General features: G+C 35.6%; 1 protein-coding gene across 5 annotated transcripts in view; it reads left to right on the top strand.

The window, feature by feature from the left end:
• Window positions 1-5,391: 5,391 nt before the first annotated feature.
• si:ch211-197h24.6 overlaps window positions 5,392-16,899 on the top strand; it is a 38,142-nt gene continuing 26,634 nt past the window's right edge. The window contains exons 1-5 of one of the 5 annotated variants that reach the window (XM_039737499.1): window positions 5,392-5,517; window positions 6,241-6,302; window positions 7,866-7,971; window positions 10,391-10,439; window positions 15,368-15,436. In XM_039737499.1, the coding sequence (XP_039593433.1) occupies window positions 10,398-10,439; window positions 15,368-15,436 (111 nt within the window). In that variant the 5' untranslated portion in view covers window positions 5,392-5,517; window positions 6,241-6,302; window positions 7,866-7,971; window positions 10,391-10,397. Of the gene's footprint in view, window positions 5,518-5,824; window positions 5,926-6,240; window positions 6,303-7,865; window positions 7,972-10,390; window positions 10,440-15,367; window positions 15,437-16,899 lie in introns of those variants that run through there. The other 4 variants (XM_039737498.1, XM_039737500.1, XM_039737496.1 and 1 more) reach the window with 4 other exon arrangements.

Genomic DNA, 16,899 nt, shown 5'->3' with positions numbered 1-16,899 from the left:
AATTTCAGCCTTCTACCTACATGGGAAGTTGGAGAATTAGTGACATTGGAAACTTCAATACGGCGGCCGACAGTGGCATCATACCACTGAAATAAGTATGTACATCGGTTTTGGTTAGCGCAGGGAAGTCACTTACCAAATTTCATGAAGATGGAGCCATAAATAAGAAAGTTCAACATGGCGAACGTTGTCAACCGTTATGACCATTATGCATAGAATTTTGAAATGAAACCTGCTTAACTTTTGTAAGTAAGCTGTAAGGAATGAGCCTGCCAAATTTCAGCCTTCTACCTACACGGGAAGTTGGAGAATTAGTGATGAGTCAGTGAGTGAGTGAGTCAGTCAGAGAGTGAGTGAGTCAGTCAGTGAGTTAGTGAGTGAGTCAGTGAGGGCTTTGCCTTTTATTAGTATAGATTATATCTATAAAGTGAAAAGTTATGTTTATAAATTACTGTCCAAACTGAAAGAAACTGTTTATGAATTATTTTTTTTATTTATTTTTTTAAAGTTGCATTTAAGAAGAATTTCCAATCCCCCCAAAATGTTTAAAGACTAAATTGGGAAATATGTGCCAAATTTGTGTTTTATTATTGAGAAAAATGTATTGAGAAAAATGTTGTATACATTTAATTTTAAATATAATATTAGAGACTAGCAAAATACCCGCGCTTCGCAGCGGAGAAGTAGTGTGTTAAAGAAGTAATGAAAAAGAAAAGGAAACATTTTAATAATAACGTAACATGATTAACAATGTAATTGTGTTGTCATTGTCATGAGTGTTGCTGGCATATATATTTAATACTAGCAGAATACCTGCGCTTCACAGCGGAGAAGTAGTGTGTTAAAGAAGTTATGAAAAAGAAAAGCAAACATTTTAAAAATAACGTAAGATGATTGTTAATATAATTGTTTTGTCATTGATATGAGTGTTGTTGTCATATCTATCTATTTATATATATATATATTTATATATATCTGTATATATATATATAGCAAAATACCTGCGATTGGCAGCAGAGAAGTAAAAGAAAAGGAAACATTTTAATAATAACGTAACATGATTGACAATGTAATTGTTTTGTCATTGTCATGAGTGTTGCTGGCATATATATATATATATATATATATATATATATATATATATATATATATATATACAGTATACTAGCAAAATACCCGCGCTTCGCAGCGGAGAAGTAGTGTGTTAAAGAAGCAATGAAAAGAAAAGGAAACATTTTGAAAATAACGTAACATGATTGTCAATGTAATTGTTTTGTCACTATTGTGAGTGATGAGTGTTGCTGTCATATATATATATATATATATATAAATACATATATATATAAATACATATATATATTTGCACACACACACATAAACATATATATATACATATCTATACATATATATATATACATACACACACACATATATAAACATATATATACATATACATACATATCTACGTATATCCACACACAGCTATTTCGTATCAGTGCAATACGCTGCTTGTTACAACGGATAACTCCCGCTCTTACGTGCAAGTCAGCGTGGATATTATGAACTATCGTATTTGTTCAAGTTCTATTTAAATTTTAAATAGAAGGAATTTTTATTTAGTCGACAGAAATATCTTTGGTAGGAATTGTAAAAACAGACAGAAATATTATTCCTGAATAAATCAACTCAAACCTTAAACAACTTATAATATTTTGCTCTCCATAAAAATATATCCTGTCTAAATTATACAAGTTAAAAATAAAGTAAACGATAAAAGAACAAACATTCAAATTTCTTTACTCGTATGTAATTTTATAAAAAATAAACTTAGATTTTAAATATCCCAAAAGATTTTGCTCTCCATAAAAATATATCCTGTCAAAATGATACAAATTCAAATATGAACATGCTGCATAACAAAACCTGGAAATATAAATAAAATGTGTTCCTTTCAGCAATAACAAATCAAATCATTCAGTTGTCTTTGCTCATATGTCATTTTAGAGCTGGACGTCTGGCATCTTTTTTTGGCAACAAGTTCGTTTGTGTTTGGTGTGAGGTTCTGTGTTGTGGAGATTCTCAGGATGGATTGCAGGTGCTCATCAGTGAGGCGACTCCTGTGTGCTGTTTTGTTAGTCTTTATCACTGAGAAAGCTTCTCACACAGATATGTGCTACCAAACATGCACAAGGTTCGAGCCGCATGTAGACGGACTTTTTTTGTTCTTCAAAGTCACCAAAGCGCCGTGCAAACTCAGTGCGCTCAGTTTATCAGCAAAGTGCGTATTTTGGGAACACCGTAGTGACGACTTGGTTCAACATTACTTGGCAACAGGGAAAGTGGGGCAAGTTGCACTGGTGCATTTGTGTCTCCCATAAAAGCAGCTTCACTTGAAATCACTTTGTGATTGTGCACGGTAAAACGTCCGCTGAAGTGTCAGATTCTTATTTAATTCTTCTGCTTTATGTATCTTCTGCATTGCATTCAGGTCTTTCAGGTTACCGTGATGTTTTGTCTCATAGTGCCGTCTTAGATTAAATTCTGTAATTACAGCCACATTAGCTCCACAAATGAGACACACGGGTTCAGTAAACATATACTCAGCCTCCCATCGGTTTTTAAAGGCTCTATTTTCAGAATCAACTTTTCTCTTCAGCATCTTGTGAGCTAGCTTCGCAATAACTTGCAGCATCATAAGCTAGACTTGATTAACGCGGTAAGTGTTCGGCAAGGCAGCTGAAGCGCTGCATTATGGGATCTGTAGTTTATTGTGTTACCAGCGCTTCATATACCCGGGCCATTAATAACAATAATACAGTATATAAAATGATCTCGCGGGCCGGATATAATTACATGCCGGGCCGGATGTGGCCCGCGGCCCTTGAGTTTGACACATATGGACTAAATAGAACTTGAAAAGATATATTTTTTCAAATGTGATCGCGCAATTCAGATAGAGTTGACGCGCACTACAGCCTGCATGCCTCAATAAGTCATCCTCCCCTCGCTCTTACTTTTTACCGTTCATCTAATGAATACACTGAGTATGGCTTTACCAAAACAATCATTGATGGCGAATAAAGTATCCATTATTCGAGTATGTAGATTGGGATATATATACATATATATATACCCGCGTATCGTAGCGGAAAAGTAGTGTGTTAAAAAGCTATGAAAAAGAAAAGGGAACATTTTAAAAATAACGTAACATGACTGTCAATATACAGTATTTGTTTTGTGAGTGTTACTGAGTGTTGCTGTCATCAAGGATTTGATTATCATTATTTCTTTCAATCAGGTTCGTATTTGTAGGATGTGTTGTGTTCAAGTTACATTCCGTGTTTGTCAATCGTTGTAAAGATGACAGGTTTCTTTCATCGATTCGTTTCTTACTGCATCAATAAACAGCTCGTCTTCTTCTTTATCTGAGACCTGACACACTGCATGCACGGGTTTTTTACACTGTCTTCCTTTAGCGGGACATTGACTTTTTCCACCGTGTGCTTTGTTTCCGCAGTAGCTGGATTTATGAATATGCTTGTATGTATCAGACGCTTCATATTTTTTGCTGCCTTTTCAATTGTGTAATTCGGTTTTTGTTCAGCGCTCTTTGGAATTGTTGCTTTTTGGCTGTACACTGCGTCAGTTCACGTGAGCTGCTGGTGCCATCTCGTGCTATGTCCATGGCTGTATTTAATGTTACCTTAGTCCTGGCACTTAAAACTTTCTCTCAAACACCACCCTGACCATCTCATCTTCCTCTGCATAAGCACAGTCGTTCACCCGTGAATATTTAGTGGGAGTTTGCTATTGGATTGCCGCTGACGGACAGCCTTTAATGGGCAGGCACTAAATTACAAACGCCAGCGGCAGCCTGTCTATGAACTTAATTTAAAGTGTAGGTTTACATCGTGCTTTGTTTCAGTAGCAGAACTCATGAATATGGTTGTATATGTCACTCGCTCGCTTCTTATTGTTTCGCTGCCTTCTCAATTATATAATGCATGTTTTCTTCAGCGCTTTTGGAGGTCTTCCTGGTTTTCTATGTACTGCGTGATTATGTGGGAGGCGTGATGATGTCACACGAAACTCCGCCCCCACGGCGTTGAAGCTCATCTCCATTACAGTAAATGGAGAAAAACTGCTTCCAGTTATGACCATTACGCGTAGAATTTCGATATAAAACCTGCCCAACTTTTGTAAGGAAGCTGTAAGGAATGAACCTGCCAAATTTCAGCCTTCCAACCACACGGGAAGTTGGAGAATTAGTGATGAGTCAGTGAGTGAGTGAGTGAGTGAGTGAGTGAGTGAGTGAGTGAGGGCTTTGCCTTTTATTAGTATAGATTTTAAAATTAAAAGCATTTAAACCACCCTTATTTTGGGGTCCACATATTATGTCTTTCCTTAAATAGTGGGGCTTGTTTTTCGTTATAAAATTAAATCATTTGGTGTTTACTTCAGTCAAAGCCACATCCAAAACGGCTGATGTGTGTACCAACTTTGATAAACCTTCCGATTTTGGCAGCAGAATTCGTCCATTCAGAGAAAAATCTCTGAGTGTGGAAAAGGACTTACGTCTGAGAAGATGTGTCTCCACAATAGCTCTGGATATAATTCAATCTTTTGTTTATTTGCGCAAACATCTTTAATTATACGAGGATCACCATTGGAGCCCTAACCCTTTATGCTTGTTTTGTGACTTTTTTGTCTTAAGATATCTATTGGATCCACAACAGCTGGAGCAAATTCTGGAACATCAATAACACAATCTTGTATTAGACGAATCAGATTCAAATAATGTATGACAGAAAAGGTGCAATGCATCCCACAACAACTGGACGTAATCGTTTTTTTTTAAAAAGCCCCTACTTCTGTCATAACAATCAACTCTTCGACTAATCAGACAAGAAAGTTGATAGATTACGGAGATTAAAGTTCACAGTTACTTTATGACTGTACAAAATTTAAAATGTTTTGCTTATTGTATAAAATTTTAAACTTTAGAACTGCATTCTTGATCTGAATTCCCCAAAATGACACTTACAGGCAGTATAGCGACTTGCAGCTGCTGAGCAGATTCATAACAGGCAGGTTTTCTGACTTATTAAAGATGCCAGATCAAGGTTGGTGCACATCTAGTTTATGAGTGTAAAATGATCACATAGTATGACCAGATTATACTATTATATACTGATGGAGAATAAGAAATTGTGCTAATATATTACATTTTTTAAATTCCTATTAATTAGGCACAACGAATGTTCTGATTTCAACACAACTGATTGATGTATGCATTTTGAAATGGGATTTAATCACATCAGCTTTATAGACGAATGAATACGTATATGAAAGGAGAGACCGGAGGTGAGAAACAAAAAGCACCCGGAAGAGGAAATGTGAGCTAAGGTCACGGGATAGCCTGCTCTTCCGGGGAAGAAGTGTGGCGTGGTGACTAGAAATTGAATTAAGCGGTAACATTCTGAAGAATACGCCATACAGGCTATTTTAATTTACAAGGTGAGGTGTAAATTGTGTTATATACGTTTTCGCATGAATGTGAATGTTTGCGTGTTGATAAAAGTGAAAAAACGAATTCGCGAAACATAAATGGGCGTGCTATTGTGCGTTAGACGTACGTAAATAACTACAAGTATGGCAGGTGAAGATGTGCCGGATTATTCGGTTTCTAAAACACATAATTCTGAAATAAGGATTAAAAAACACACTAAGCAGAGCAGTTGCAGTTTTGCGTCAGATGTACGTAAATAAAGTATGACAAATGAAGATTTGCCAGGTTATTTATCTTCTAAACCCCATAATTCCGAATTAAAAAACACACTGTAAACCTTGTAGTTGCAGTTTTGCGTTCACTCGGGCATTGCTGCAGCCTTTCGTCTTTTAATTTATTATCTTCCAAAAACAATGGTGAGTTGCTGATGGTATACCGTATATTGTAGAAATAGTAAGTCGAGTGTTTGCAATAGCATTTTAGTAGTATGAGTGATTGAAAGAGTAGAAAGCCGTTTTAATTACAGACAAATGTTCTTCCGTCGAGTGCCGTAATGTTCAGTAATTTTAACTCCCATGTAAATGAAATGTTTGGTGATGCGGTGCAGATTCTGATTTTATGATTTTTAGCATGGTGTCTGATTACGTGGTAGCCTATTATGTAACATTAGCTTCTGAAAAAAAAAGACCGATCATTTTCAGACAAGTTGCTTCGTGTTTGTCTCGTTTCAGGCTGCAGGCCTATTGTGTTTGGTCCAGTACACCCCCTCGCTTCAAAAACGGTTTGAACTACGGTATGTACAACGATAACAATCGTAGAAATTGATTGATTAAACGGGATTTTTGTAGTTTGCCCCGTTTAGTCATGAGACCAGGTCTTTTAATTCGCAATATTTTTGCACAAGTAGTTTTTAATATAGTTACTTAAACAAGGGGAAAAGATTAGGGGTTATTTCAACGCAGAAGAGAAGGTAAAATGCACAACGTAGCATGGCGAATTAAAAATGAATTTAAAAAAAGCATAGTCTTCATAAAGATGCAGACGAATGACCTTTATGTATATTAATAACCTTTAATCATTTTCCACCTTTGCTGATGCTCGCTGACGCAGTCCAATATACCGTTCCAATCTATCTCTGCAGCTTGTTGGCTAAAATATTATTGAAGTTGTGGACTTTATTTAATTTACAGCTCATTTTATTCTACATTTGTGCATATATTATTATTGTAAAGTGCAATCGATTGTATAAGTTTATGTTCACTGATTTTCTGTAGTATCACTAGTAAGTGAAATTTACATTTCTGTACTGTATGGACCATTCCATACTGATTTTTAATTTTACCTTTTAATGCTGAGTTTGTTGTTTCAGCTGCTTCGTTAATTCTGAAAAAAGCCGAAAAAACACTTGTTGCTTATAAGAAATGAAAGTAAGAAAGCATTTGCTGCACTGGTGGCCATGTCTGCTTCAGTTCCTCGGTTTTATTACAAATATATACATAAAACAATGCTCTTATACCACCAAGGCCGAATTAATTTTATTGATCATAGTTTATTTCTTGCCTTAATATAGATAAATTCTAGTACTTGCTTGAAAAGTAAGATTCCTGCATTCTACATTATTTGGATCTCATACACCGTTATACATTATTTAAATCTGATTTGTGTATTACAAAATTTGAGTTTTTCATTTTCTAGAGTTCTCCTCTAATCACCACCTCCCTCATAACATCCAACATCATCTCAGCAAGTTCTAGCAGTTTGATTCCTGCCGCAGTTGCAGCTTTGAGTTTTTATTTGCTTTATACTGCTGCTTTTCAAAGCAAACATTTCTTACTCATTTACATGTAACCCTTACGAGTATACCCTGGAGAGTGCATTACTTGTGTATGTAGAGATTTTTAGACTATAATGGACAACGAATGCATGTGCACTCAATAAGAAGCAGCAGGTTCTGTATTGTGCAAAAGGTGGATCCTATTCAGTACAATGTACCATATACCTTCTTTATTTTATTTGTTGTATTTCTTGCTTGTAGTCTGCACTGAAACTGAACAAGTGGTTGGAAAAAACATAACCTTGTCTATTCCAGTTTCTCGCAGCATTTAAAAGATGCATGTGCCAGATAATGTGAGGTTTAAAGTTCTAGAAATTATGTACACATTTTGCCAACTGCTATGTTAGTAGCATATTAATGTATTTTTGAAATAAATATTTATGTAAAATGTAATACATTTTATCATGTCGCATTGACAATAAACAAAGTATGTTGAAGAAAGTTCAGATTTTCAGATACTGGTAAAAGGTAACCATTGGGGAAAACATAATGTAATGCTTTGCTCTCCCTTCCCATTTTTAGATTTACACTTGAGAAGAGCCTCCTAACTATTTTGATGAGAATAATCTATTCACTCCAGCGTAACTTGTCAATTCTTATTCAGAAGATACTTGCAGAATATCACAAGGTCAATATCTGAAACTCCTCAAAGCACTTTTTCCTGAATTGCTTGGAAACGTATTGCATGTATTCATGGTTACAAGGAGTTTTTGTCTGTACCATGTATACGTTAAACTTATTTTAAAGTAATAGTTGCTTATAATCCATGCTACTAATAATTACCCTCATAATTGTAAACACTTCTTTCATATTACATCTTAATTTTCATTAAGATCCTTTAATTTCCCCTCTTGACTCATTCTAAGCAATCAAATAGCAATATGTCTGGACTTACTTTACCACTCTTCTATCATTTTGTAATCCGAAGACCAAAACTACACCCACTTACAAGTGTGTTGTGTAATTTATCTACAGTCTCCATTGATTTGTATTTGACACTACGTACTGAATATCTTAATCATTAAACTGCATGTGGATATTGACTGCCGCTGTTAAGAAATTGCTCAGGGTTCTGGCCATCAGCTGCAAACTGAGTTACAGATACAGATAGATACTTTATTAATCCCAAGGGGAAATTCACATAATCCAGCAGCAGTATACTGATACAAAAAAAAATAAAATATTAATTTAAATAATAATAAAAATGCATGTAAAAGCAGACAATAACTTTGAGTAATGTTAGCATTTACTCCCCCAGGTGGAATTGAAAAGTTGCATAGTGTGGGGGAGTAACGATCTCTTCAGTCTGTCAGTGGAGCATTACGGTGACAAAAGTCTGTCACTGAAGCTACTCCTCTGCCTGGAGATGACACTGTTCAGTGGATTCTTCATGATTGACAGGAGTTCAAAATCAGTAACTTATCAACTTGAGTAAAAGTGAACTCCATTTGCTCAAGAGATGAAGCAGGCTTCTGATTTCTACTGCAACTGTGTAGATATTGTATGACGCAGTAGCAGGCTCATGCCCTCTCATTCTCGGTTTTGCTAATTTTCCAAGCCTAGTTACAGGGATGAATGCACCAAGACTCTCCAGTTCATCTCTTAAGGTATACATTTTAATTTGCACACTCCACAGTGTGTAATAATGTCAGGAATCACTGCTTCCTTCATATGTGTAAGACTTTTGACATTTATTTATGTTAAAATCTGTTTTATATCTGTTCAAACTTGAACTTTGTCCAGATCCTTCAGTAAGGATTCTGATGACACTATATGGTATTCACTATTATGTCTAGATTGGTGTCATCTGCAAACCTAACCAGCTTCTTGGGTACAATTTTATTATACAACGTTTAATGTTAAATTTAAATAAAACCAAATACATTTTTAACATCACCCATCTGGGAAAAGCTTCTTTGCATCAACCTGTTTGCTTACTTTGTTTGAATCAGTTTTGCATCCATTCACAATGATCACAAAATACTAATTTAGTATTTGCTTGTCCCTTACCTTTTTTCTTTCTTGGCAGAATATTCCTACAAAAACAAAAGACTCCACAATTTAAAATTAAGTTAGGAATAATCAAATTACAATGCACATTGTAATATAAATTTAATCGAAATATGATTTGAACATGACTATTGGTTGTACTATATCAAAAGGCAACATTAGCAAATTGTATGTCTTATTAATCTTTCTTCCCTTAAATCTTATTGAAAACCCAGTGAACCTAGACTCTTTGCTTAAATGTGGAAAGAAGATGTTTTATTATTGGTGTTTGCCATCACTTACAGTATGTTACGTAAGAAAGAGTTCAATGTGGCATCTAGGGGATTTGTGAAGTAATGTGTTTTATTTAAACAAAAATAAAATAAAAAGCATAAGTTTAAAAATACCAAAACCGACTGTATTCTAATTGGATCCCTTATATAACAGGTTAGTTTCAGTGTATTTATAAAGCCGCATCAGGAAAATAAGGAGTAAACGCACAGGAATCGTAGCATTGCTTTGACGCTGGGTGCCGGCAGTTTGCAAAACCGAGCGGAGAACTTGCGTACGACATGGTATGAGGTACCGTGGAAAAGTGCGTGGCTTTACGCCAAGTGTAGGTTTTATACATCGCGGTTTGAACTTGGAAAAGTTCTTACGCAACATTTCTGTGCGCACACACCGTTTCTACATGAGACCCCTGGTTATCTTAGAGGGACACAGGTCCCATTAGCTCAGTTTTGCCTGGCTGAATGCTGCATATATTTGCAATTAGACATGCCCTTTGTATTTGACATGCCACTATATGAGTAGATTGGTGTAAATCATTCTTTCAAGAACTTGACTTTTTTTTTTTTTTTTTTTAATTGTCTTACTTCGTCACATTTTCAGCATTAAAAAGCCCTCAGATTAACTAAGTAGTTACGCTGTCATAGTCGGTATCAAGAAATTTAATCCATAGAAGATCAAGCCTCATTATTTTACCTGTTTTGGCACCATTATCTCCAGCTTTCCTTCTCATTAGTTGTCTCATGTTTTTTAAATCTTCTTTTGTGTAGGTTCAAAATGAGTACTTCTGGAGCCAAGTCTAAAGAACAGTTCTGTAAGGTAAGTGGTTATGGTGGTATCTTTCAAATGTATGTATGTATATGGAAATATTTGTTAGCATGAACAGGATTATGTGTATATGAATGGGAATCTATACTTATATACTGTATGCATTTCTTTGAAAAAGTTGCTTTTGCTTCTTCGATACGCAAAGTTCGCTCATTTTGACAAATCAATCATATCAAAAGTTTCAAACAATTTACAAATTAAAAAAGTTTTATTTGTAGTGGTATTGGTTTAAGACTAAGTGTGCATAGAAATGTCCATGTTGTTCCATGAGTAGGGCTTTTATGAGAGAATGGCAAGGAAGGAGCTGTGGCTGGAAAATCTCATATCTTTGCCCACAAAATGTTTTCCCTAAACAATGGAATGTTAATGGACATGTATCTACAAAAAATATTGACTATTATAGGTGGTGGAGCTGAGCACTTTAAATAGTGAGAAGAGCACTATATAAATGTAAGGAATTACCATTTTTTTTATTACTATTAGAGGTGAATTAAATTTTAGATTTATAGTTAACTGTATCTTTTTAACATTTGGAATGGGACTATTGAAGAGACTTATCTGAAATTCCAAAACTAATTAATACCTCTAACTCCCTGGCTATTACAATTAAGAGAAAGGAATGGAAGTTTAACTAATTTACAGTACATGGTCCAATGTGTATGGAGAACAGATGTATTGCTTGAAGTTTTGTGTTACATTTTAGCAAAAAATTGTTCAAAACTAGTGCTTACGTTTCTAAAGGAATGAGTCTGTATACACTTATGTGTGTAAATGAATTGATGCATGCAGTTGAAAAGCCATTATAGGAATTGGCTCATGTTCAAAAGGTAATGTCACTGATCTTTACCTTGGTCAGTAATTAATTGTAATTGGGCCCATCAATACCATGTTAAATAATGAAAGTAACAGCCATCAAGGAAATGTTTGAGAGGCCCATTACTGTTTCAAGATAAGACCTAGAGTGTCATGCAAAAGTTTGGACACATTTACTTAAAATATCTGCTACTGTGAATAGTTAAGTGAGCAGAAGATGAACTGATAAGTAAAAGGCATAAAGTTAAAGATGACACATTTCTTTATTTTAAGCAAGGTTACATTTTTATTTCCATCATTCATAGATGCCAAATACCAAAAAATGAAAAGGGCCTTAAAGCAAAAATATTTCTTGCTGTAGTACCCATCCTCTTTATAACTAGTGTGATGTTTGTGTGCAGAATTTGCTGTTATTTATTTGAATCGATTTTCTCCTCTGCCCAGTGCCACAGGTTGCAACATACAGTAAGCCCAAAACATGATTGATCCACTCCTATTCTTAGTTGGACAGGTGTTTTTTCATGGAATTCTGTTTTTTTCTGCAAACATAGCTTTGCACATTGTGGCTAAAAAGCTCTGTTTGACTTCATCAGTCCACAGGACTTATCTCCAGAATGCATCAGCCTTGTTTAGATGTTCATTTGCAATTTAACATGCTGAATTTTTTGGCTAGGATGCAGGAAATATATTCTTCTCCTGCTGACTCTACCATTAAGGTCGTATTTGTTCAGGAGTCGCTACACAGTAGAACAGTGCACCCCCATTCCAGAGTATGTCAATCTTACTGAAGGGCTTTTGCAGTCAAACAGGGGTTTTTAGTTGCCTTTCTAGCAATCTAGCGACCAGTTCTTTCAGAAAGTTTTCCAGACTTCAACTTGACCTCCATTGTTCCTGTTACCTGTCATTTCTTAATATTACGAACTGAGGAAACAACTACATGAAAATGCTTTGCTATCTTCTTGTAACCTTCTCCTGCTTTGTAAGCATCAATTATTTTAGAGCTTAGAGGAGCCCATGGCTTGAGAAGTCAGAGAATGCGTACAGCTTTGCAATTTGCATCATGATAATCACAGCAGGTGTTTAAGAAGAAAATAGCAGATGTACTTTTATTGTTGCTTCCTTCTGTTGTCAAAGCTTGGTACAATTCACAAGGTATCCACCAAGATGCTGAAAACACTTTAACTGGCTTCTGTCCACCAATATAATCAATTGCTCTACTTCGAGAACATGGCATGTCATAAAACTAACAAAGTTATAATCACGTTTTGCAGAGGAGCCATGCAGCTTAACAAAATGTAATAATTTATCATTACCTTTCAGTGTTAGCACACATAATGTAAACCAGTTGTGTGAATCGGAGCACCATCTTTGATCTTCGTTACTGCTAACAGTAGACAGACTACATAATTATTTATAACTAGCCAACCCGCGGCGTACCATACGCCGCATAATCGGGCTGTTTTTTTAATGATTTTTAAGCACAGGGAGTAAATTAACATTTGAAAAATCAGTAATGTAATAAATCAGCAAGAAAAGCAACATTGTAACAATGCACGGAACGAACCAACACACGATCGTCCGTGACTGAAAACTGGCGGACCGCAATCGCGCCTTCTCTTGCTAGACGGATGGAAGGGGGTGCACGGCGTGGAGTGTGGAACAGGAGGAGAGAAGGACATCCATTCAGCTCCCTCCGTCATGCTAGTCTGCTGAATTCTTGTTCAGTATGTACTGCCCGCTCATGTGCCCACCTCCAACTCGTCACTTGAGTCGTTGGCTGCTTTTCTAAATATAATCCACCAAGACACCCGACAACGGTAGTAGCGAGGTGGAAGGGGGGTGTGCACAAAGAGTAGGTACGCAACCAGTGGGAGCGTATGAGTTGCACTTAGTGGGAATTCCACGGTTTGCAGCCCGAATGGGGTTCAACAGCTTACCCATGCCTCTCTGTGCCAGGTAGACACATTCTCAATCTCGTGCATAATTATTTATTGAATTCTAAACACTTCTGGAAAGACACGGTTGTCTGAAACGGGTTGGTGTGAGAATACAACAGTAAGTGAATGAAAAGATGGAACTCTGTAGAGAGCAAAATACAACACAATAGTGAACCCGCGGCATAACAAACGCCACATAATTATTTATTGATGGTTGAACACTTCTGGAAAGACACAGTTGTCTAAAAAGGGAGGGTTTGAGAATAAAATAGAAAGTGAATGAAAAGATGGAACTCTGGAGAGAGTAACATATAATTGTCCGTGAGTGAAGAAGACGCATGTTTGTCGTGGATGCGAATTGCTGTATGTAGCGTTTAAAACAGTTTGCTATGGTGCACGTGGTCGTGCGTCGTAACCGAAAACTCGGTTTTTAAAGACTGCTTACTTCATTGTGTTTTAACCTCGGTTGTAAAGGATTGTTTTAAGGGTCCCATGGGATACCCCTCGCAAACTGTTTTACACACTGCATATGGCGACTCACCTCCGCGGGAAACATGCCTCTATTAACAGTCAAGGTGGCTCGTAGGTACATGAGGCCTCTACGACAGATGAATATAAATTCATTGTACAGTGATTTACACTTCGTTAAAATGAGATTTATTTAACATGAAGTTCTATGAACATTTGTCTGGGCTCACAAAAGGTATTCATTATTCTGAAAATTTTGTTACTTGGGTATTCACTGTAATGTGATTTAACTTGTAGGATATAAAGGGAGAACCAAGAATAATAATCAGAGTGAAATTTTTAAACAAAAATTAATAAATGATATAGTCAATTTTACTTTCAGCGATTTTTAACTATTTAGCCTTAATTGTCATTGTCTCATTTTTGTTTGCAATCTAAATTTTATATTAAGGCTTGTTTTTTGAAATTGGTTCGTTCTTGTCATTTAAACTTTAGTTGGTTGTACCAGTGCTTTTTGAGCAATGCTTTCCATTTCCAATTCAGTAGTGAAAATGAAAACATATGGTGAGAAGTCACTCTGTATTTCAAGCAGTGTGTGTTTTGTCAAATTTACCATTTGGTCAAAATTCATTGAGGTCATGTTCAAGAATGATTCAGATATGTCCCTAATCCAGCATTGATTTCAAAATTCCCAGACCACCATATCCACCTACCGGGCTCTCTTTTATTTGAGCTACATCTGTTTACTTGTTGCTGCGTTCTTGTAAACACAGGAAAGCACTGCCTCCTTGTTTTCCTACATTTACAGGTGTGAAACACTTATTGACCACATGTAGTTACAAGAAGGTAGTTGTAAAGTGGTTATCGTCATTAACCAAAACACTTAAATCAAGCAAATATACTTCTTCACTAGTAAGTTTGTCCAGTTTTTCCACAAATTCTTCAATTGCCTTTGCATCTCCACTTGCAGCCTCACTACTCAATTTCACATTGTGCAATTCAAAGTACTTCTTAAAAAGCTTGAATCTTCCTGAGCTACCACTAAAGTGCACATCATATTCACGTGCAGCTTTCTTTTCAAATACACTTGGCATCATCTTTGTATTGAGGGGGATCCAGTTGTGAGTCTAGTGCGTTATCCAGTTCATAAGCAACTCACTGCTTTGTCAATCTGGTTATATGTTTGCGTGACATAATTTACTCATCATAAACTCTGTCAAAAGCTTGGCTGTAGTTTGCAGCTCTGCATGGTGCTCCTACTACACAATACACCCACTACAAAACATAAATGTTCAATAGTTGTCATTACGTTTGAGTAAGAGAATCTAATTTTAACCATAGTGTAAGTTTGTTTTATGAGAACAATGCTTGTGGTGTAATGTCAAGGCAGTTAAGCCTCAACAGATGGATTCAATTTCACTTGCTTTTTCATTTAATGTTTCGGTTTGCTTTGTCATCCAACTTTTAATGATTTATATGAAAATGTCTATATGTATTTAAAAAAAACAAAAAAAAAATCTTTTTTGTGTAATTTCTGTTCTCAGCAGCAAATATTACTTTTTAAGTGGCCAGAGTTTTAACAGCATACTATCCTTAATTTATTTGGCTTCCATACATCTGTGGGTTTAAAGTGCTTGTAGAACTTGAAAATACATATACCTATGTATTTATAAATTAATAATTTTTATATTTTAATCACAGATTTGCAAGGTAACATGTAACACTATTTCTCAACTTCAGTTCCATGTGATGGGTGGCAAACACAAAAAGGTAGGAGGTTTTTATGACAGTTTAATTACTTAAAAATATAACGCAAAAGAAATGAGTTTTTTATGTTAAATTCTGGTTTTTCAGTATGTATATTTTTAAATTAAAAACTGAAAAAAGAAATGCACGATTATTTTTTAGTACTGATACAGACTTTGATCTTGGGAATTTGTTTTTAGTAATTGTTGGCTAAGTCAGAAACTTGGTACATTTTTGGCAGCCTACACACCGCATAAAAAATATACTCTTTGTTTGTAGGATTCTTTAAATACTCATTTGTTGTGTTTGACAAAAGAGATTAGGGTCATTTTCTTCATTTAGCTTTGCAGACCCCAGATTTTGACTGTAGTATTATAGATATTATTTCAGGGTGATTTGGTAGATATGGTTTATTGGATTTAGGACTTCAGTCATAAGTCTAGAGTTGGTGTTTTTCTTTTATTTTAAACACTTCAAATAATGTGAAGAATGTCTTCTTTTGTATATTTAGAGCGCAATATGTTTTCAAGCTGCTGTATTTGGTGGTTGTTTGCTTTATTTTTAATGGGGTTTAAAATATTATAATATTAGTGCTCTCAGTCATATTGTATAGTGTAATTAGATTTTGGTGTTAACATGCTGGTCTTTGTTTTCACAGGCAGTTTCAGTATGCTGCCAGCTGGTCAAGCAGAGTGTTTATATTACAGGCAGTGATGTTTTTTGAGGAACTTAAACATGAACTGGAAATCTTGCATATTTGTCTCGAAGTAATTCTAGACATTGCAATGTTAAAGATGTAATGTTCAAATATTTATTGAAGATCATGTTTCTATAAACATTATAGATTATTATGGTCTCTGCTCTTCCATCTGTGCTAATACCAAATGAATGTGCATTTGGTTGCTGTAATGCCCCTACTCTTTGCAACTGCAAGTTATGAGTTCTGCCTTATTGGTTGCTGGGCCCAGTCTTCACTCATTCCCAATAAATTACATCAGTCCTTTTCCCTAAATGTTGTACCATGCCTAAACTGTTAAACTGCTAACTCACTGTAAAGATGCACATCTGTTTGTAGATGTAATTTTGCAGTGAACTAAAGCTAATATGTTTGAGCACAAGTAGACAGTGTTGTCTAGCTTGTTTTGTCCCGGAGCATGGCAGATTATTGCATTTTGATGCTCTCTTATTTTCAGCTTTGCTGAAGACAAATTTTAGAGTGTTGCTTAGTGGTTGCACAACTGGACTCACCTTGACTGTTACCGTGAGTCAGCAATGTAACCTGCCTTATCTCAAAATGTAACAGTTCAACAGAGCATCTTATGACACTAAATGCTTTATGAATTCACTCTTAAAGGTACTATATACAACAAAAAGACTGATAAGGACTACTTTGTTCTTAATGTCTTTTAATATTTTGGCATCTTTACTGTATTGCCATCTTTGGTATGGAGCACATAACGCTCAAGGGCCTTTTTTTGGTGGCTCAA

The sequence above is a fragment of the Polypterus senegalus genome, chromosome 15 (assembly GCF_016835505.1).
Source record: "Polypterus senegalus isolate Bchr_013 chromosome 15, ASM1683550v1, whole genome shotgun sequence".
Lineage (NCBI taxonomy): Eukaryota > Metazoa > Chordata > Cladistia > Polypteriformes > Polypteridae > Polypterus > Polypterus senegalus.
The sequence above is the reverse complement of the archived record's forward strand: the minus strand, read 5'-3'. Positions and strand labels throughout refer to the sequence as shown.